General features: G+C 42.3%; 1 protein-coding gene across 1 annotated transcript; it reads right to left on the reverse strand.

The window, feature by feature from the left end:
• Positions 1 to 16975: 16975 nt before the first annotated feature.
• Positions 16976 to 21628, reverse strand: dact2 (dishevelled-binding antagonist of beta-catenin 2). Its single transcript, XM_034152696.1, has 4 exons — positions 21232 to 21628; positions 19783 to 19915; positions 19344 to 19625; positions 16976 to 19116 (listed from the first exon to the last, which is right to left on the reverse strand). Exons 1-4 carry the CDS (start codon positions 21502 to 21504, stop codon positions 17243 to 17245), a joined length of 2562 nt encoding a protein of 853 aa, XP_034008587.1. The 5' UTR covers positions 21505 to 21628; the 3' UTR covers positions 16976 to 17242.
• Between the last annotated feature and the right edge of the window lie 1822 nt (positions 21629 to 23450).

Raw genomic sequence — 23450 nt, forward strand, 5'->3', positions numbered from 1 at the left:
TCTATTGCCTTTTCAGTTGCAGTGCTGACAGTTACGAAACTGGAAAAACAAACTGACTATATCAACATTAAAACCATTATGAGGTCTGCTGTTTGGAGAACTGGTTTTGCTTGCTTCATTCAGTCCTGAGATAATATGATATACAATAACAAGCAAAACAATCATGTGATTTAGTATTCCAATCTAAGCAAGTGAAGACTTTATTGAGGAAAGAAATGTGCGAGCATTTTTGGACAAGCCAAAGGTGGAAGTAGTGGAGAGAAACAGGAGGCCTAAAGGCATCCAGACAGACAGTGCTTAATTGTGTTTGTCTAGTTTTATGGCCCTTTTAACTCATAAACACTCAGCTTGTTTTCCTGGCACAGGCAGACAGGCATGTACTCAGCTGCACCAACCCTGAAGATGTAATTTCCCCTTAGTTTTTGTCTTTTTCAGTGTTCACCTCATTTGTTAATCTCATATTAAGCAGTGTGCTACAGCATGTGTTTTTGTGTGAGCATGAGGGGGGATTTGTATAATTTTGGATGGCATGCCCCACCAGTCGGTGATCTTTGGTTGAAAGCGCCTCCCACTGCGCTAACAGGACTGGGTGAATTGTTAACTGGTCTGTCTTTAAGCCTGACTCTCCACAGAAAAAGGAGCAGAAACTATGGAGCCCCAACTTGTAATTACCCCATGGAGGGCAATGCTCCCTCTCTCCCTCTCCTCTGGAGCCCTTTGAAGATGCCCCATAGGGAGTTGGTTGTAATCAGGACACATGACTCATTGATTACTCCTCCGCGGTCTTCCAGGAACACTGGACAAGGAGTGGACGCAGCAGGGGGGAGGGTAGTCCCCTCAGACATAGGCCCGAGGTGCAGATGCAGGATGAACAGCACGGCCTAGGCCTTGGACACAAATGAGATGCTGTAAACAATCGGATGTGCATTGTTTTTCTGCTGGTTAGCGCAGTTGGTGTGTTAAACTGGCTATTCATTACTGTCTGGAGCAAAGATGAGCAGCCATATGCCAAGGAAGTCTTAAAGTGTGCAGGTCTTCTTACCAGCCAAACTCATTAGTACACCTATTAGTATTGTCAGCCGGGGAGAGGAGGAACTAAACTGTGAATGCACCAGCACACAAATAAAAAACGACATATTATCAAATACAAAGTAAACCCACAGTGTAGAGAACATCCAATCTATAAGCACTACATTAATATACAATGTTTGTGTATTTTGTCTAATGACCCGGCGTGATGTACATTTAATACAATACTTGCAATATGTTTTGAGTATGCCACTTTAATACCACATCATTATACTGTAAACATGTTGAAGGCAGTTTTGCAAACAATCTGTTGAAAGTGGCCATATTACACCAAATGAGTTCTCATGGCTCTTCATGGGAAAATGTTTGCCTGTCCCTGAAACATGTAATTAGTCTCATAACCTGTACTTTTACCTCCCTCTCTTTACCACATTTCTTTTCTTTTTTTCTTGCAATGCACTCAGTTGAGTGTCCTTAAATTGAGTGTCCTTAAACTGACTCAATATGTCACGCAGAGTACAGCAGAAAGAGTTATGAAATACCAACAACAACACAACTGTGTCTTATTGTGTGAAACCAAAGGCCTGTGCAGGTTGTTTTTTTAGCCAGCTGGACTTGCAGTACATTGTTAGAAGATGCTTCGTTTAGCATTGAGAAAGACGTCTCTGGTAAACAGAATAGGCAAATCTAGTAGAGCATAAGAAATATCATAAAAGATGTCTTTTGATGTTTCTAGGCTTGTACTCTGGACACCTGTGGGGCTGAACCCAGTGACTGGCTGTCCTATGTGAACATGTTGAGTAGAGGTAATTGGGTCATTACTTGCCAAGAAGCTGAATTAAAGCCTGCGGCAAAGTTTGAGGTGGTGAACATGTGAATTAATTGCAGAAATATAGACATAAAAAAGCATTACACAACCACCTGTTTTTGTTCTCCCTCAGCTCTCAAAATTAAACTGTATTTTGTTCGTTAGCGGTCATGCATTACTTAAATGACAGCTTCTATTTGGATTGAATTGTCGTTTGCCAGTGGAGCATTGTGGATGTCTTGGTTTCTCACACAGGTCTCTGTGGGAGAGCAATACTGACGTGGGGTGCGTCGTTCAGGCCTGTTCACATGGCGAAACAAGAATCAGAGGAGCGTGGAGCTGCAGACAAGCTACACACACACCCAGGTCATTGTTGATGACCACACTGGAACAATAGTAGTCTTGAAGTCGCAGAAACAGCCTGCAGCAGAGAAAGTTCAAAAGCCAATGAAGGAATGCTGTCCACTTACCAGAGTCTCATTGGTCACATTGTGTGTTTATCTTGTCAGAGATGAGGATCTTTTGTGCTGCAGATGATATGTTTGCGTGTATATCCTTTACTTGCTTGTCTCCATTCATATTGTGATTGCTAGATGATAACATGTCAAGCATTCAAAGTCTGCGTGTTTGTGTTAAAAACAAACCATAAATAAGATAACTGTCATGCAGATAGTGCGTGTGTGTGTCTTCCTTTGCATCTGTGTGTTTGCAGGATTTCAAATGATGAGTATTGTTCAATGCTGCAACCATTTAAAGGTCTTTAATTCTTTATTTACCTTCATTTAGCATCTTCTTGCCTCCTGCGCTATATAAAGAGAAGGGTCAGCCTAATCAGGGTCTTCTTTTGGGGGGTGTGCTGGGCTTATTTGCCAGTTGACATTTGGTGAAAGGGTGTTAGCTGAAAAAAGCACCTCACACCATGAGGTAGGAGCCTCACGCCAAAACTCATCACAGTTTTGTTAGTGTGTAAAGAGGAACTCGTTTCACTGCTCTGGACTCAAAGCCCAACACACTCTTCTCTGAGCTGTGTGAAGTGTGTTGCCCCGTGCCCATGCCCATAACCTTCACTTTAAAACAAATATTATTGGTGTTATTTAGAAATTCTATACCATGGTAACACAGGAGTTACAGAGTATTTAAGGAATACAAATAATAATCATATAACGTATTATAGGTATTATCTAAGTATTGGTTCTTATATATATTAATGTTTAGTTTAATGTTTGCTCACCACAGGGATGTGATGTTTATCTAGGAGGCCTTTTTCTAAGGATAAAACACTGTTTTAGTGCTGTCTCTCTTTGTTTTTCAGTCTTTCACACTTTTATCTTTAAAGAGGAAATATTAAACAAATGTTCAGGTTTCATAATTGTATTTTGTGCCTCTACTGTGACATGTTTACATGCTTTAATGTTCAAAAAGGTATTTTCTGCAGCACCTCTTTTCACCCTCTGTCTAACACCAGAGCCCAGTCTGCTCAGTCAGCTGGCCGGCTCTGTTGTGATTTGTCAAGCACTTAGAGATGTCCTGCCCCTTAGCCTATCAAGTATCAGGCAGGGGGGAGTGGAATATGGGATTTTGGTCTTTGTAGACCATTTCAATGCACAACAAACCTGTATAGACACTAAAGGAAAGGTAAAAAAAAAAAAGAAGCATAATAGGGCCCCCTGATTGCTAATTGTTGGAACGATAAGGAATTGGGCTGTCTTTGGTTTTCTGTTCGCTATAATTTGTTAAATGTTTGAAAAATCTGAAAAAAGCCATTCAACTCAGAAATAGACAAAAGAAAACAGATTGGATAAATTTGCCGATATGCTTTCTCTTCATTGCTTTGACAGCATAATGTATGTAATTACATGCTGATAACCTGCATGGAACCTGTTATCTTAGTATGATCATTAGAACAGCACAGGCTTATCACATTGCTTTCCCTGTAATCACTTTAGTGGGACAACTATGGGTGCAATTGTGCAATATTGATAAGTACAGGTCGGGTAGCTTTAGCAGTGGAAATGCATAATGTCCATTATAGAGTGAAATCAAATCATTTTTAAGAACAAAATTGGCTGATTAAATGCATCCTTGTTAATATTAATTTCCTGATAATCTACAGTCTGATTGAAAATATCAGTTTCATAGTTCATTTTGAGGATAATACATCGAAACAAGGTCTTCCCATTTGTACATATTCATTCTGACAGCAAATCGTGTTAAATCAAAAATGCAACTAGTTCTGTATTATAATACAGTGGCCTGAGGCTGATAAAGTTCAAACCCCTCTTGTGTCACGCTATATGTAGACTCAACAATACTCGTACAATTTATAATGACTAGGCACTTCTGAGAAAAAAAAAAAAAAACTGCATTTAAGTGCTTGCTTGTCAGTCTAATTTGAACAGTAGAGTAGAAAGAAGCAAAAGCAGAGCGGCTGAACAGCGTGATGGGAATGGCAGTGGTGAAGTAATGGCTCTGAATCTAAGCCCCTCATTAGACAGCAGACTCATCCAGGGATGAAGGATGGGACTCTGCAGGGGGCTCCATGTCAGATTTGCTATGAGGAAATGGCAGAGCACCAGGAATGTGTAGTGAAGTAAAAGTCAGCTGACTCTTTGATCTGATTTTATTTTTCCTCACTTCAACTCTTTATTGTCCTCCTCTGCCTTATCTTTTCTACAACCCCTCTTATTAATGTTGGTTTTGACGTATATATTCTTATTATTATACACCCTTAGGAAAAGTCGTGCTTTGTTGAACTCCTACACTTCTCTCACTGTTTCTCAGGTTCCTGATTTCTGTGGGTTGGAAAATATTCTTCATTTTCATCATGTGCATTCAATCTGATGCAGCTTTAAGGTTTCTGTGTCCAAAGACTGTACATAATAATGCCACTGATATATGTTCACTTATTTGTGATTTAAATGCCATTAATTGTGGCTTACAAACCAAATAATTGGTTATTTTAGGATACAAAATGAAAGCCTTTTCAAAACTAGACTAAAGCCCTATTCGCAAAGGACTGGTATACAGAGATCTCATGTGATTTAGAAATGACTCACCCATGTCTTTTTTAATGTGGCACATTTGCAAAGGATAAGGGAAGTTTGTGTTTCACTGTGGAAAAAACTACCCCAAACACTGTTGCAATCTATCTAACAGTAATAGAGCCAACAGATGAGACATGATTTAAAATACAAATCATGTTCACAATTATAAGATAAGATAAGAACTACTTTGCAATAATATGATGCTAAACAGACCTGAGCTAAGAGTTTTTTTTTTACTGATATGGTATAAGATTTATCTGCCATTGGTAATTTATTGGTGTTTTAATCAAACATGGTAAGAATTTCTTCTCCAGTGGGAGCTATCAAGCCACCATATGGACGTGTGTGTTAAGAAACAGCCTCCCAGTAAAGATCTTTTCATCAACAGGGGAGCGGGCTTGTCCTTTCATTATGCTAAACACCAGCACGCATCCCTTCTTAATTGATCTGATGTTAACAATAGGGTGATTGATGACAATTATTCCCCTGCCGCCACTCCAGTCAGCCCAATGGTACACTAAGGATTTACAGTAGTCCATTACTGGTGCGTATACTTGCTTGGTGAAAAGGAACAATGTTTGGGAAATTGATGTAACACCTGGAAAAAAGCCCCTTTACACTTCCAGCCCAGATTGCAGTTGGGTTTTATTAGCTAATGTGAGTTTAAAACAGGTCAGATTACTGTCCTCTGGCAGATCCGGCTATAAATACAAGCCCGGTATTCTGGTTTACAAATCCATTTATGGCACCAAGATGTTCTAACCTCTGCGTAAGAATGTCCCGAATTGAGTCCTTCCTATGGATGTGATGTGAGAGGTAAGAAGCGATGAAGGGAAGGATAAGAGCGGCATTAGCATTCTAGCCAGTACGATGTAGAAGTGACATAACAGCTCAGTCCTTGCACACTATTGTCATCTAAGATTAGCTTCCCTTCTCTGCCTGTGTGTGCTGCTCCACCAACAGAGAATCCAAAGACTCCAGCATCCTGTGCCTCACTGCAGGATTGCCCAAGACGCTTGGTAAACACAGGAAATACAAAGCCCCTAAATACATCCCTACTGTGTTTGGAGGACTGCCATGACAACACACAGTGGATCTCCTGGAGAGCCTGGGTGTTTGTTAGGTGGATTCACACTGAGATATGCCCAAGCAGTGCCCTTCGGTGTGAGGTCGTGGAGTTTTAGCTTATGCACTGTCTGTCCCACCGCTGACATAAGAAGCCTCTCGCTGCAGGGACATTTGTGTGAGACAGGAATCCACTCTTGGCTCGCAGCGTGCCTAATTCTGAAGGAATGTCAGGATAAAAATCTCCACTAAATGTAAATACTCTAATCTGCTCCATGGCCTTCTACATTGGATTCTTGAGATAAGGCTCGGAGGGCTGCTCTGTGGGTTTTTGACACATGCGTACCTGCTCTGGCCTGTTGCATGGCTGAGGATCTCCAGACAGCTTTAGATTACCCCCCGCCTCCTACCCCCGTCCTCTCTCCAGAAACAACTGTCAAAGTAATCTGCTCTGCAAGCACAGGTCATCTGGACGCCAGATACACGCAGAGCCAGTATCAAAGCTCTCCCATACTGTCTCATCCTTCCCCTTCTTTTCATCCCAATCTCTTTTGGCTTTAACAACTTCAAGGACCAGAGAGGAGGATATCCACCTCCATATGCCCATCCTGTGCAGGATGTCTTGCTGTCATCGATCTCATTTAGGGAGGATATACTTTTGGCACAGATTGCAAAGAGGATGGGCATTGATCCAAGTAGAGCACACCCACACTGATCAATAGAATAGATCCGCTGTGGAGCCATGAGCGTGATGATGTCAAACTGTACTGAATGAGTGCTGGAGAGCAGCCTGACGGGAGCCTCTGAGGCCTGTGTCACCCTGTCTGTCATCTTTTGTCTTATTTATTTAATGATTATGGCATTTCTAATGTGGCGCCATATAGCGCGACTACATAATCCTAACTGAGACCATATTGTGTAGTGTTCCCACGGAAACTACTATAATTGTTGGTTTGAACTATAAAACCTCACAACTTTAGAAAAGAACAACCACAAATGTATGTTGTTTGAAATTAGCACTTGGAAAAACAGAGCTGCTTTTGATCTCAGTTTGAGTAAGGGGATAACAAACAGGTAATAGGGGGACAACATTAAACCGAAAGATATCTCTACGGCGCTTCCCTAGTTTCTAACATTTCTAACATTCAGGCAATTTTTTTGTATTACAAGTTTTCTGAAATGTTATGTTTAAATATGCAATGATGTATTATGTAATGATACATTTTGGCGGATTTAGGACAAATAGAAAACACAAATAGCCCAACTCTCAAAATTAACCAATGCAATAAAAAAGAAAAATCTTATCAAATGTTTTGACACCGACGACTCACTTACAGTACTTTGAACTAACAAAGTGTTAACAAGATTTTATGGCTCTTTTACAGCCTTTTATCAATCCCATATCATGTATATTTTCTATGCATGAACCTGTCATGAACCTGAATCTATTAATTATCATTTTTCTGTGAACTGTATAGATAACCAAGGCCTATCACTGCCAACTAAGCATATGGTTAACTGAAGTTAGATAGTGGTTAAGCAATGCTTTGATGTTAAAACTTGACCTCCTCAGGGTACGAGTAAAACCACACTTAACAACACATCATTTTTTCCAAGGAAAAGTGTTTTCATTTATGTGAACCTCATCTGTTTCTATTTTAATGTAAGACGCATGTCAAAAAAGATGGGGGGATCTCAGTTGCAGTCCTCCTCTGAGATCTTCTGCCCTTCATGTGCAAATCTCCCACCAAACTGACCAAGAGTGACACCCTGGGTTGTCCTGTTCAAAGGAGCGCCGGGGTCAAACCTGCCAGGTCAACCTCTCTCAAAGGGACAGGGTATACCCCCAAACTATCCCCCTTCTCTCTAAAAACACACGGGGCCCCGGATACTGTCATCCTTCCTCACACTGCCTGTGGTGATTTACTGCCTCGGTACACACCCCATATAAACATATCATCCACATGTCATCGTCCAGGCCTCTGGGGGGGACCTCTCACGGAGCTGTGGTCCAGATTTGTAAGATTTATCCACTTCTTTGCTTTTAATGTGATGAAACAGCCATCAACCTCCATTGAGAAGCCCCTTCATCTTTGCTATCATAGCAAAAAAACGAATCTTTGGTTTATCTAGGGGAACATTCACTGTCAGGTGTTAATGTTTATCTTGAGAGCCATAAAGGGAAGTTCACTTGCCACCCTTTTAACATATTTATGCCAGGAAGCTGTGGTGCTAACAGCCGGGAGCAGATAAAGGAAGGCTTGCCATATGTTGCCTTTAGGAACCACTGTGAAAAAACACTGTTTACCCTTTCAAAATCAACACAAAGAATAAAGAAAATAACATTTTCCATTGCCTTCCACTGAAAAATAGTTTATTTTGTATTGCAAAATCAACCAAACACAGACAATAAGATTTTCTGATTACATTTTTGATTGTTGAACCTAGCCACCACTCCTGCCTTAATACCTCTTACCCCTGCTCACAACAAGATCCATTTCTTCTCTGTAAGCCTTCCCCTTCAACTGTCCCTAATACCACAGTACAAAGGGTTAAGGCCATCCATCCCCCATGAGTTGCTTTTGTGTCATGTTTCAAAGACCCATTCATCAGTATAACATACACAACTGACAATACCATGCAACATCTCAAACTTTTGCCCTCATTTAGCTTGTGATTATCAAGTTTCACATGACAGGTAAGTCAAAATATTTTGGTGTAAACTTTCCCTCCCTAATAATGACTCGGTTGTCATGCATATCAGTATACATAAGTCGAGTTTAAAAGCATATTATAATCCATGTATTTATACCAATTATGTTGAGCTAAACTGGTTCTGGTTAGTCTGATGGTGACAGCTGTTTGAACCTGTCTTTCTTTATCGTGATAGATAAACAGATTTAATACTGCCCGGAGGATCAGTCTGTTCCCTACATGACCCCTGACCCCTGCGGAGAGATAGGACCTCAGGGTGTCCTGCAGGGTGCTGGTGGAGTAAAATTACATTTGCTTATTTTGCAGTTTCATGTTTGTTTGCTTATTGCCTCGAAAAATCAAACCATAAATTAAATATAGTCAAATGCAATAAAAGAGTATAGAAAGGAGACACAATTCTAATTCAGGTTGTACTGAGCCTTATTATCTTCCACAGTTTCTCTATGGATAATTTCCACTACACCTGCGAGCTGGGACCTGTCCCTCATGGGGGAGCACAAGCTAACCACTAACTATACATGGGAGACAAAGGCAAACAAACCAGACAGCAAACCACTGACCCCAAGGAAATGCTGCAGTTTTCCCCACAACAAACAATTTCCCCCAGCTGACTACATTTAATTGGACGGCCTACGATGCTTTGGAAAAAAGCTTTGCAAAAAGCTTTTTTTTATTTCCACAGTGATTATATTTTTTTCTCCCTCCTACGTCCCAAAAGAAGCAATTAAAAACACAGTTTGAAAAGGAAAACCACGGAAGTGAAAGAAGAGGACGAAGGTGCCATAAAACTGTGAGCTTAACAAACAGAGTCGTACTCATAAAATTAATAGAATATTGACCCTTTCAGACATGCCAGCTGAGCCTGTCTTTTAACTGGAGCACATGCAATAGAGAGAGACGAGTGGGAGTCTTTGCTAAAACATGTTTTATAGGTGTTAAGGCTAGAGTCCATTAGGCTGGGAGCTGGAGGAAGCCCCAGCTTTCAAGTGGTCATTGTGAGCACACTCCCAACGGCTTTATGGCTGCTGGGAGAAGCAGAGCAGTCAAACACGAAGGGCAGACAAACAGTGTGGAAGTGATAAGTAGAAATAGCTCCAACAAAAAGATACAAATCAGCATTTAACTATATGTGAGAAGAAAATAAATACATGTGACACCTTGTTGTGTGTATTTTTAAGACATATTTTATTTATTCATGTTTTTTAAATAAATGAATTGTTCCCACTAAAAACTCAATAAATACATGTGAAACAGAAAACAAGATAACAATACAAATTAAATAATTAAGTAATAATATTGATAGTATAAACACATAATTCTCACTTTACAACACATTTGTCACCGGCATGTTTTCAATGTAAATAAATGCTCAAGAATCTGACCTTCACATTTTAGGAAGCAATAAAAACGGCTGAGGAGTCAAGAGGGAATTGACGTGTTTGTTGAAGAGGGACTTGTTAGGGGCCATATGGGAGCAGCAAAGCGGGTGCTGGGGTGGGAGGGAGGTACCTGTTGGGTCCCATGTTCTCCTGTCGCTCTGATCTTATCAGGGGGCCCGACCAAGAGGAGGACCAGCTGTCACTCTCCCCACTCTTTTGATGTCCTACTTCAGAGCTCACACACACCACTTCAGAAGAGTCGAGGCTTGTTTTTGTTCATAATGAGGTTTGGTGGCTTTGTTGGTGAGCCAGTGGACAAGCCCCGCAGTAGAAAGAAAAATCAAGATAAAGCGAGATAGTTACAGCTCTCTGAGGATATGTGGGGCAGGGGCAGTTCAATAAGAGCCAGAGGCTTGACAAAAGAGAGGCACTCCTCTGAGCTGACACAGGACATCCTGCTCATAAAACAGCCAGGACATCCTCACAGAGACACTGGGACTGATACAAGGGGAAACACTGTATTCATCTCAATCACAAATGCACTTGCCACTGTCCTTCCGGAGCTCATGCCTTCCTTTGAAAATTGCACACTTTGTGTAGACTCCAGTCATCTGCAGGGAGACTGTGTAGTGATTATTTTGGCCTACCCAAGCACGAAAGCTTGTTATAAGAGACAGCTATACTGATTAAAAAATAAATAATAAAGTTTGAGTTCAAAGCAGCAACAACATGTTTCAGACAATTACCAGTACATTCACACATTTGAAAGATGTCTGTTATTTCTTTTTAGATCCTATTGATTTGTATAATGTTGTTGCCCAACCATTTTTTGTTTTGTTTATTAGGGAGCATGACTGCCTTCTGCTTTCTGCTCTCCCTACTTTCGTATCCATTGGGCACTACTAACCACACACCAGTGAGAAGTAGTAAGTAATGCCTTAGGTATGGCCACATCTGTGTGTGGCATGCTTGGTCTCCTTTGTCTTGAAATATCTTAACATTGGACGGATTAAGAAGTTGTTTTTTTTAAAATAGAAATTCCTATTTTACTACAAATGGGACCATAATTTACAAAAATGCACACCATGCTATATAGGAGAAGTCTAAACACTAGTGATTTAGACAAAAAAGTCATAAGGAAAATGTTCACTGATGTAATAAATCAGGAGATAAATCAGATCATTTTCAATATAGACTCCTATAGAATCTGACTTATTTCTGCAACCAGTGGAGGTTCCCACTGATTGATATTGAATTTGTACAAACAATTATTCATGTTGTAAATGTGAGGATTCTCTCTGACCAATCAGTGGTCTGCAGGGTTTTATCTGCGGCTCCTAGTATCGGCTTAGCTCACCTCAAACCAAGACAGACATGGTACAGAAAACAGGACCATGTTCTATCCGCAGCTTTTGCTCATGAAAGACAAAAAAAGAGTGAGACGAGAAGAGCCATGCAATGGAAAAATGTATTAGTCTTGTCATTTTAAAGTCATCATTAATAAAGCAAAACATTTAACAACTCAACCCTAGCTTGTTTGTTAAATGCCCTGGCAAAGAACTACAGTTGAAAGCATACTGGCTTTATTAAATGATTACATCATGATTAAGGTGATGGCTAGATACGAAGAAAAACATAAAACACATATATTTTAATTAAACTCGCTGGTAATACAGGGCATGTCAGTGCACTGTGGTTCAATTATCTGTCCCTAAATATTGGTTTGTTCTTGTCAACGAAGGTTTCTGATGTTGGCCTCAAAAGCTATAGGGCCCAGAGACTCCTTCACTTGCGTGCACAGGGATTTCCCTCTGTTTCAGACAATTGCTTGGCAGGAGCGAAGAAATCCACAATGGCCTCTGTTACTGCGAGTGCGTGCTCCCCATACACTGCGAACTCTTGAACCACCTCTTGACCACAGCTTGAAGAGAGTTGAGACAATGGTTAGTAAACACACTGGAGTGAATGAAGGGATTAGGTATTAAATGACAGGATGTGCTTAAAGAGGGGCAGGTGGTGGTTGAGGAAGGGCCTGCTAAGCCTCTGCAGGGATGGCACATCATGCATCTCCCTAATTTCTCAATTCCTCTCATCTTCATGCTCCGTCTCAATTGCTCTCGATCTTCCGCACTTGTCCTCAGTTAGCTCATCTCTTCCTGTTCAGTTCCCTCGCTTTCTATCTCTTCTCCCCGCTCTCTATCTCCATTGTCCTCTTGGACACAACCAGAGAAGCCGACTCTTTAACTCTGGCCTCAGACGATTGACATTCATGAGGGTGGACATTCCGGTCCAACCTCATTCATATGTACAGTAAGCAAAGGGACAAAAGCCACCTCACACACTATAGAGCCCATCCCCCGTGTAAAGGGAGGCAGAGGAGCTGGGTGAATCTCAGTTGTATCACTACTTTATTGCAATGTAAATGTAATACACTTTGTAATTTTGCAGTTAAAAAAATAGCATGTCATTTTAAGCCCTGTTTGAAGTCACGAACAACTTCATATGTTTCTTTGAGTAAATGTGGATATTTAACATGCCAAACCGAGAGAAGCATGGCCACCTCTGTGTTTCCAGTGCATTGTGGGTAGGAGTGGAAAGCTCCTCTCATCGGGGTGGTAGAGTTCCTGAGCTCCCACTTGTCAACATAATATATCCTCATTTTATATATGAGGCCCGGGCAGCACCCTCTCTCCAGTTTTCACATCAGGGAAGCAACACAGCTTCAAGAAGTCATGTAGACATTTTTCTTTACTACAGGGTGAAGATACACAGACAATGAACTGAAGGCCATTATAAGATAGGCAGTGTTATTCTTAATGTAAATACAAGAAAAACTGAGTAATACATAGACTGAGGAAAAGAGAAAACACAGACAGCTTGATGGGGTATTATGTGTTTTGCGCATGGAGGCAGACTGGGAAGGGTGTGTGTGTTTTGGGATTACCTCATGCACACGTAAAATGAGAACCCCTCCCCCAACTGTGACCTAAAGTGAACCAAGTAAAAGTTTAATCAACACCTGTCTGCGGCACACCCTTTGTTATTTGAACTCCTTTTTCTGCTTTCACTTTCTCACATGTTCTTCTTTATTATAGATGTGGAATTTACACAAAATTGGTAAATCTACTGACAATTACTGGATTTAATATTTTTTTAATTACCTTAGAGATGTGAATAAAATGTTGGTCAATCAATTAAGATGCGTGTTAGCAGAGAAAGAGTAGAGTAAGGTGAACTTAATTAGATCAATGTCCAAAGCAGCTCAGAGGCATGTGTTCTCTGCATTAACTCACTGTTTACCTGTCCAAGTACTTAAATTAGTTTGGTACGACACTTCCACCTATTTATATCTCACTGGATCGTGTGAGGAAAGCTGTGTGAACTATCAGAACCATGACTGCTTAGACACCCTATTTTTACATTTCACTTTCAGTATCCAGACTGTTGTGTAATCAATAAAAATACAACTCTCTTCATGGATCTCTAGCCATGTCAAAAGGTCACCACGGCTCAGTCTTTGTTAAGGTTAAAACGCCTCAATTACAGCCTTTTATCTGCGGTTGTGGTGTCAGCTGAAATTGTGGGATCCTGATTAGATGCGAGTCGTTGGCCCATGTGTTCTCCTTTATTTGATGCCAAAGTCAGAGCACTTCTGTGTAATCAGATCCCACACGACATCTGTAGTCCTCCAGTAAGACTTGACAGACATCCATAGGGAGTATGTTCATGAACGCCCCACACTGTAGTCAATTTTACACCCTATAAAATATCATAACCGAATGCTTTTCGCAGGTGTGCACCTGTTCACCTGCTGCTTCAAATTCGCCCCCCAAGAGGTTCCAGTCCCTAGCTGAATTAGCTTTATCCATCATCCAATTACTTTATGTAGGCGTTAGGGACCTTATTCTGCAAAATAAAAATATAATAAACAATGCATTTGATTTTTCTTAAATAAAATATGTATTCATAATTATGTACATTGGATTTATACATGGCTGTCTTTGTCAGAAGAAAATGTAAATATCCGAGTTCAGCAACAATTGTGAGAACATTTGTATTGCATCTATAAAGAGAGGAGTCTAATAATAATAATACCTTTAAAAGGAGCAGAGGACTTGGCCAAATTCCCTATTAAACCATTACAGCAACTTATCACAGTGGCAATCTAAAATTATGAATAAAGTAGCCTATCAGTTATAAAACATGTGTTACATTTATAGTTTCATTGTCATTGTGTGTGTTGTACTCTTACCTATCCTCTTAATTGTTTCATTGTCACTGATGTTGCTACAATGACACCTACATTTCCCTACATGGTGTTAATAAAGCTTTATTTTATCTAATCTAATCTTATCGTTAATTAACCCGTCTGCCCTTGATCTAGGGTGGGTGGCAATGGTAGGAGCCAAGATATGCAGCAATTAAGCCTTTCCTATAATATACTGGATCAATGTATTGATTTTGAAAGATATAAACTGTATCAGAAAGTGTTGCTGGACAGGTGGACTCACTTTCTTACAACAAGCTCAAACAACCAGTCAAAGGGAAGCAAATAGCAGAAATGTTGAACACAAAAAAGACAAAACCAGAGACAGCGCGGGTACAAAAAAGGCCCCTGACCCCTCTATTGTGGGGAGAGGTGCCCTCAGAGATGAGCCAGCCCTACAGCTGCAAAGGTCACCCAGCGCCCAAGGTCAAGCCGACAGGGTCCAGCTATACTCAACATCAAAGACAAGTCCAGCGCCTGTCATGATCACTCTGAGCCGGGTCGAAAACAGCAGCACTAATCCCACCAACCACTCTTTCTCAAAGGACAGGGGTCAGCTGGTTGTACAAATCCTAATAGGTTGATTCAATTGTAACTCTCTAAACCCAAAATGCTATCTTTGATGTGTGTGCCCTCGAGACCTGTCTCGTGTTTTGATGAGAATAGAAAAGAGTGCTGTTGAATGAACATATGCCCTTTTAGTGAGAAATTGAATTCAAAGAATTACGCCCTTTCTTTAACTGAACATGTCTAGAGAGAAAATTAAATGAAGTATCCAAGAGACTTAAAAGTGATTAAATCTGCAAGGAACAAAACTTCAAAGTAAGAATTTGGTGAAATGCTGAAAATGTTTGTCAGCTCTATAAGCTTCTTAGTTGGGGAACTTTAAGGTCAGAGCTTTCTGATGGGAGAGAACATTATTATGTTTGACCAGGGGAGAGCGTGCTGATGTGTGGAAGGCCAGGCAGGGACTGCTTACCTTCACGAGTGTCCTTTTGCTCACCCCGTCTTTGAAAGAATTTTAATGGAAAGATACCAAGACAGATTTTTTAAATGAGATTATTGGGCAACTCTGTGCAACTGCCCGCTTTTTAATCTCTTCATGACAGCTCAGAAATGAGAAGTCTCTTATCATCTGTCATTCCTTCTAAATCCCATGTGCCCCTTGACATACACACCAACTGTTTTTCCTCAGAAACCTGAGCTTCTGCTGCCATCGTCTTAATGTCTGTGTAATTGAAGGAGTGTGACTGTGTGCTTTAGTACTTTGGTGTAAGTGTTTACTTACATTTAAATGACTGAGGCTGATAAGTTTCACCCTCTAATTAAACAAGACTGTCTGGGTTTGGTTGTTGAAGACGCAACTTATTAAACCAACAGCTGGGCAGGAAACCAGATAAGGAGCCGTTAGCGCTATCAGTGCTAAATTGGTCCCTCTCAGTGGGACGTTTGAGGATTAAATGGAGATTGTTTTTAACATGTCTGCCTAATAGTCAACAAAATAGGGGTTGGACGATGAGATTTCATTTGACATTGCCTACTCACTGAATAAGAAAAATGTAATGCTATAAATACCAAAGCTAGTACCTAGCTCAATCAGCTAATAGAAAAGCCTTATATATACAGTCTATGAGAAAAGCATATGATTTAGTAACATATTAAAGAAAAGTGACTAATACATACAAACTCAAACTAACCCAGCATATATGAAATACATTTAATATAGTTAATAAGAAAAATGAACAGATTAACTGAAAATGAACACGTATTTGAGATATTTAAAGAAATTATTTTTATTTTTCAGGTAAATACAATGATATGACATAAATGTCCATGGAATTGTCAAATGCAGCCACATGCTATGGGAAACTTTAATTACAAGATACATATTTACAAATTAAGTAATAATTGTTAAAGGAGAGGTGTCATGGCCATTTCCACTGATCATAATTCCATTGTTGAGGTCTACTAAAATAGATTTATATTGTGCATTTTTCCAAACTCACATTGGTTTCGCATACAGCATCTCTGTAAACTACGTGTATTCACTGAATTTCACTCTCTGCCTTTAACGGCTCGTTGTAGCTCCAATAGCTCCAGCCCCCACCCTCCCTGTGAGCACAGTGTGCTCTGATTGGTCGGGACGTTGTGAATCGAGCTGAGCTCCGTGGAGGTGTTGTTTCCTTGTTTAGGATACACAGCGAAACACAGCCAAACTCATCCTGAGCACACACAAACTCACATCCGAAGTAAAAACAATAAGTGTGGCTTGATATTGAGTAAGAAAAAGGTTGATAAACGCTGTGAGAATGGGTCTGCAGAGAGAATTTTGCCGCGATCCCAACTGTCTGTTATCAGCCTGCAGCCAGGGAGGAGAAATCAGCAGAGCTGCCTGCTCCCTGCACACAGATGTGTGTGTGAGGAAGTCCGTGGATTGGTCAATTTGGACCAATCAGCGGGGGCTTAACGTAACGGCTCCGCGGACGTAACGTAACGGCTCCACGGATTGGTCCATTTCGTTCCGGGTACATCTTGACATCATGCGGTACCCGGAAGAATCAAATGGACAATGACGTATCTCCAACGAGGCGTTTTGGGGAGGTATTTTCTGTGTTAGAGTTTTACTCGCTATAGGGTGTACTTTGAGGGTTTTGACTCTGCACACCGTTTACATGCATAAAAACCTTCATAACACACAAAGGGACGGGTAATAACCGGAAAAGCATGACACCTCTCCTTTAAAACATGCTTTTACACGATTTACCATTTTGTACAGTTTCAGTTTCAACCATAACATAACTTATCTTTTTAGTTTGAACAAAACAATCAGTGCACATATGCTGAGCCCTAAGACCAGGCCTGCAAACAGTTTTGAAAGCATTTTCCTTAATTTCTGTTTTCCCAACAGTTCTCCCTCTGCCCAGGGGGAACACTTCTACACCAGGGTCATGACCTTCATGGAGGCCGGCTGGAACCGACGGATCTTCTTCTTCAGGGCTCGGGAAGCTTTGATGCGGCAGGCTGATGGTTCGGGGCGTGGGAGCTGCTGGAGGGGCTGTCCAGCTGCGGTGGGCCCCAGAGCAGCCTCAGCCCACACCAGGCCCTTTTCCTCCTGGCTTCCCACCTGGTCCTCCTCATCCAGGGACAAGCTGCTGTCAGAGTCCGAGAAAGACTGGGAGCTCTGGCTGGACTCGCTATCACCAAAGCGGTTGGTGGTGTTATCGCTCATCTCCCCCTCGCTGCTTTCTGCAATGGTGGAGTGAAACAGTGAGGCGCATTCGGCTGAGTACTCAGACTCACATCTGGGTGGGTAGTGGCAAGACATGACGAAGGCTGCTGGAGGGTATCTGGCATTGAGATTTTGGAGGAAAGAGTTAGAGGAAATGGATGATTGGAAGGGGCGAGGAGGTCCAACCCACTGGCCGGTTCTGGCACTCATACTGCGGACCATCTTCATGCTTCCATGTGCCTGAACCTGGGACTCTTTGGACCTCTGACGCTGAACATACGAGGCCTGGAGCATTTCCACTTCCGACTGCCATTTGGCCGCCCCCTGCCTCCTCTTCCTCTGCTCCACAGGCTGATCATACTCTGGGCACTGCATTTTGCGGCTTCTGCTGGACTTTGTGACAGCAGGGATTGGATGTGGCTTTGCATGGACCTTGTAGGTGTTCATGAGTCCAGGACTACAGTGGCTGGAGTCAGAGCCTGAGCCCTGTATGCGCTCCTCTGTGTAAGAAAGGCTTGTTTTCTGGGTCACTTTTCCTTTCCCTGATCTTCTCTGTTCCCCCTTTGCTGCACCGCTGCCCTCTCTGGTCTTTTCACCAGAGGAGTAGCCATGTTGCTGCTTGATTGCTCGAGGCTTCTCTGTGTTTTTCCTTTTCAGTTTCAGGGCTTTGGTTTTACGGTCCGCCTGTCTCACCTTGACCCTCTGTGACCCAGCAGGGACAAATTCAGCGTGGACAAACTCAGGGGAAGCTGTGGGGGCAGTGTGAACCTGAAAGGTTTGACTCTCCTCCGCGCTCGAGCTGTGGGCCATCGTAGATCTTTGCCTATAGCCGTTCCTCTCTTGTGGCATTGACCCTAGATGATCCCCAAATCTATTCTCTGAATTGCTTCTTGCTCCACTAGCATATTCTCCTCTGGGTTTACCATTCTTCCTCAGAGATAAAGTGGTGACCTCATCAGAGCTGTACTCCCTACTGGCAACAGGATAGGAGTATCGGTATGAAAGCTCAGGGGCTTTCGCTGACTGATTGTGGTGAGTGTTATCAGCTGGCTCTTGGCTGGGGAATGTCTTGCAGTGTCTCTTCTGGTTGCTATCATGTGGGGTAATGTTTGTGGTCTGTGCTGGAGGAGGCTTCACCACAGGCACCTCTTTCTGAGACACTTCAGGGAATGCAGTTAAAACCTCAGTGGGCCTCCTGTGATAGTCACTGTGTCTCTGCAGAGTCTCTGAGTCACTTTGGATTTTGCTTGAGCTGCGCAGGAGGAGCTTGTCAATGTAACCCAGGGTCTTGGTGTCATAAAACATTTGCGCCCTCTGGAGGGTTTCAGAACCATTTGCTTGGCCCTCAAGAAGTCTAGGTGTGGCTGCGTCACCCCCTTGGGAAAAGATTGGGCTCTGAAGAGCCACAGCGTGCAGGGGGCTGGGGTAGTGGTACACTTCCGTCCCACTGCGGGACACCAGGTTGCTGTGGAACTTGGGGTCCACTGTGGAGGTCTTTAGGTTTGAGCACATTGGGGGTTTCTTTGCATCGCCAGGTCGGTAGTGGCTCAGTCCTTGGGCCATCATCCTATCGAGATCACCTAATAAACACAAACACAAAAATTTGATTAGCCTTTCAAATCGAAACTCTTGCGAGATGCTAGCGGTTGGACAATTGACCTTGAATGGACAAGGCAACAAGTCTCACAAGAGTTTGCGCATCTCAGGCTACCAGCTAGACACAACCCTAAAAAATGACATGTGCACGTTGAGTAACAACAGTAGTGTGATTCCCATTATTACATGAGAGATTGAGAGCTTTTGTTACCTGTTGACACAGGCCTTGGGCGAGCCTTTTCGGTGCTTGCTCTGATCCTGCTGCTGCCTAGATGAAGGCCGGTGGCCCGCGGAGGGTTGGGCTGGGAAGTGCTCTCATCAGCAGAACGCCGCCGGCATACGTCTACTTGTAAGGGTTGGCCGATGTGGGAATTAGCAGGGCTTGTGGGAAGGAGGAGAAGGCTCGTCTGGGAGGAAGACAGACACTCGCTGTACACAGAGGTGCAGGAGTTGGACAATGAGCAAGAGCCACCATCGCTTAGCTCATAGAAACCTGGAGAAAGAGCAGGAAAAAAATGTGTATTATTAGTAAAATGTGTATATATAAAGAGTATTTTTCTCAGCATCGTGTGATAGAATCTTGGGTGGATGCTTTATGGCTCGTTATAAAGCAACCGTAGGGCTTTTAGTGCCAGTGTTTGCTTACACACCTGAACTTGGCCTGCTGTCACTCTCCAGCTGGTCTGTGGAAGCCTTGTTCACATCCAGCTTCAGCTCACTGATCTGTTGATCCAGCTGCTGCAAGTGAGATTTAAGGCCTACGTCCTGTTTACGAAGACGAGACTATAAAACAAACAACACACAACATTTTAGCCAACTTCCCAAAAGTGTGTGATACAACCTGAAACAAATGGCAAGCCTGCTTTGATTTGGAAGGGAGTTCACGAATGATTATGGTTATGCAATAGAGTTACTCATGCACAAAAATACAGGTGATTGCACAGAATTTCTTTGAATAAGTGAAACTTCCTGGTAAATGCACGTTAGCAACTCTATAATTACATTAAGAAGGGGCCTGTTGTTCGGATAAAGATGCTCTAATGTACAGCTATCAGAAAAACAAAGGAGCCTCAGCTGTGGCTGATGATTAACCCCAGCAGGACATGGGGGAGCATGGAAGAAGCAGTGGTGGGTAACTCATTTCTCCCCCACAGCGAGGGCCTGGCCATTGTGTAAACTAATAGAGGAGGAAAGCTTGGGGGTTGGGATGAAGGACTGTTTGCTTTGCAGCTCGGGCTGGGCATTTACTGTTACAGTGGCTCTTAAAATAAGGGCTCGGGGTCATTGCCTGCAAAATGCACTATTTACTTTTTATTCTCTTATAAAATAGAGTTAGTTTGGTTGACTTCGTTCAGACTGTGGCAAAAAATAAGCTATTGGAAAGTGTTTTTGGGCCATTAAGGCTATTTCTAGCTGGTGGTGTTTTCTTAAACATGGGGTGTTGTGAGTGTGCACCATTTTGCACGCATGTAAAACAAAACCATATGTTGTCATATACTTTACAGTGTATCTTATTCCCAGTTTTACTTAAATTCAAGCCGAGCACCTTAATCCCTGCACTTCCTGTGGTTATAACAGCAGCCTTCATGGAAAAAGCTTGTCACGGAAAACTCAGCCAGTTGTTTCAAACACTCAGGGGCCTCTCATGACTGACTGTCATTCATAGCAAATGAACCACCTTAAAAAACGCACCAGGTTTTTTTTGTTAGATTCCCTGGCATTAGTGGTTAATGATTGAGGTTTGCCCCCCTGCAGTCTGCACATGCACTGTGTGCGCGCACATACACAACTCAAAGTCCTCTTGGTCCTGCAGTGAACCTTGATTTATGACACCTATCTTACTTCCTACCCCCAGCTGAGATCATGAAAGTGTGACTGCTAATAATTGAAGACGGAATGCACATGAGCATCAGCTGACTGACGACTTTATTCCAAGGATAATTAACAATTAAAAAAAGTTAATGAGAATGTGTGCAATCATTTTAAAAATATATAATAAAGGCACAATTATGGTGACACCAACCAACTGCCTGCAGATTAGTATCTCTTGAGAGGCATTTTAATGATTTTGTTTTATGGCTTTATAAATGGCTTCCTACCAGCTGTTGCTTCAGGGTTGTTAGGGTTGCCTCCAGCCGCTGTTCCTCGGCCCCCATCACCATGAGACTCTCCGGGCCGGTGTGGGCAGCAGTGATCGGCTCCTCTCGGTCCATCCTCAGAGCCCAGCTCACCATGTCGCTCTGTCTGTCCTTCAGCAGATGAAGCTCCTGCAGCCCGGCCAGAGCAGCCTGCAGCCTCTCCCCGACCCTGCTGCGGTCCACTCCGGCTGCAGCGCTCATCATCCCCGCACAAGACCCCTTCCTGCTCAGCATGCTGAAGAGCGGTGTAAGGGCATATCCAGAAATAAGATGCTGTTAAAGAAACCGTCCTCCGCTCAGACTTCGTTAGTCACTGTCTTGCTAGTGTTGCTGCTGCTGCTGCTGCTGCTGCTGCTGTTGGCCAGTTTGGTTTATAAACTACCTGTTAGAATAAATGTTGAGCTCAGAGGAGAGCCGGAGCCCCTCCCACAGACCAAACGGCCCTCCTCCTGATTGGCTGGCTGCTGAGACCCAACATCTGGTACTAATCTCCCCCATTCAAGTCCTCACTGAAGCTGCCCAGGCATGTACTAAATTAATCTGCATAATACCACATGGCATGATGGGCATATTATTATGCTATTTACACTATTCTTTTGTTGTTGTTATTCTAGTATTAGCCTAGGCTACCCAGAGATATGTGATCAACTTTGAGTATGTAGGAGATTCCAGGGCAATAATATAGCATGGCCTCTTATAATCATGAAAACACTCACCACATAAAAACAAACAATTCAATTACTTGAACAGCAAGAAATCCATATTGTTTTGTACAAGGGTTGTGTTTGAGGCTATAATTCCAGTTCTGTACACACTCAACTTTTAAATCACATTTCCAATAAGCGTAGCCTACATCAATCACTTTTTGTATTTGTCAATATAACATAGTCCTTGATTTAAAGTTACTCCTTAACAAACTGTTTTAGTAGAAGTTTATCTATTTTGTCTTGGAAATAGAGATTAGAGAGATGTTAGGGACAGTATAGACCAGTAATAGATGAATGACGCCCCCTGGTGGTTGTAAAGAATACCACATTTTGTTGACCTGCACATGGGTTTGAGCAACATTAAAGGTCCCATGTCATGGCCATTTATACTGATCATAATTCCATTGTTGAGGTATACTAAAATAAATGTATATTGTGCAATTTTCCAAACTCACATTGGTTTCTCATACAGCATCTCTGTATAGTATGTGTATTCACTCTCTGTCCTAAATGGCTTGTTGGAGCTCCTGCCCCCCCCTCCCTATGAGCCCAGTGGCCGTCTGCGAGACAGCGAGACACAGCGAAACCCAGCCCGAAACCAGCCCGAACACACACACACACACACACACCCGCAGCCTGGCTGGGAGTTTGTGTGTGTGCTCACACACCGACTCACAGCCTCGCCGCGTCCCGCCGTCTCAGGGAGGAGAAATCGGCGGAGCTGCAGCTGAGAAAAGATTGAGTGTGTGTGTGTGAGGAAGTAACGGCTCCGCGAACGTAACGTAACGGTTCCAGGGATTGGTCCATTTGGACCAATGGGTCCATTTGGGTATGGGCACGTCACTGTACCCAGGAAGAAAAAGAGAAATCTCCAACGAGGCGTTCTGGGTCAGCATAGACAGGTATTTTCTGTGTTAGAGTTTTACTCGCTACAGGGTGTACTTTGAGGGTTTGTGACTTTGCAGACCGTTTACATGCATAAAAACCTTCATAACACACAAGGGGACGGGTAATAACCGGAAAAGTATGACATGGGACCTTTAAGGTTTTGCTGAGGTGTCACATTTAAATGCAAGACAACACAAAGAGTGAGTAGGGAAATGGCCAGTGTAATCTGAATTTGAGTGACACTAAAAACAGAAACAAAATTACTTTATAATGTTTCTTAATTATTAAAATGTGATAACAGAACCGTATTTCAGTGGTTGAATGTAAGAGAAACATTAAGAATTATAGCGATATATAATTGTTATGGACCAGATGAGGAAAGATCTACCAATAAAGACACCTATAGTCATGCATTGAAAGATGTGTTTGAATTATCTGATTGGACGCTGAACATCAGGTCAATGGTATCCGCATTTAGTGTCAGTGTCCAGTGAATTTACCCTTTGTGATCAATACAATATTATGATCTAATATGACAAATCATCATTATCTGCCGACTATGTTTTTTTAATTATTATTCTTAAT

The sequence above is a fragment of the Trematomus bernacchii genome, unplaced genomic scaffold, assembly GCF_902827165.1.
Source record: "Trematomus bernacchii unplaced genomic scaffold, fTreBer1.1, whole genome shotgun sequence".
Taxonomy (NCBI): domain Eukaryota; kingdom Metazoa; phylum Chordata; class Actinopteri; order Perciformes; family Nototheniidae; genus Trematomus; species Trematomus bernacchii.

What these genes read in the sequence shown, in the direction of transcription:
- dact2 (XM_034152696.1), bottom strand. Translation starts at nt 21,504, where the DNA reads ATGCTGAGCAGGAAGGGGTCTTGTGCGGGGATGATGAGCGCTGCAGCC. An exon ending in CAACCCTGAAGCAACAGCTG is followed by an intron (nt 19,916 to 21,231) that starts GTAGGAAGCCAT and finishes TTTGTTTTATAG; the next exon opens with TCTCGTCTTCGTAAACAGGA. An exon ending in TGACAGCAGGCCAAGTTCAG is followed by an intron (nt 19,626 to 19,782) that starts GTGTGTAAGCAA and finishes CTCTTTCTCCAG; the next exon opens with GTTTCTATGAGCTAAGCGAT.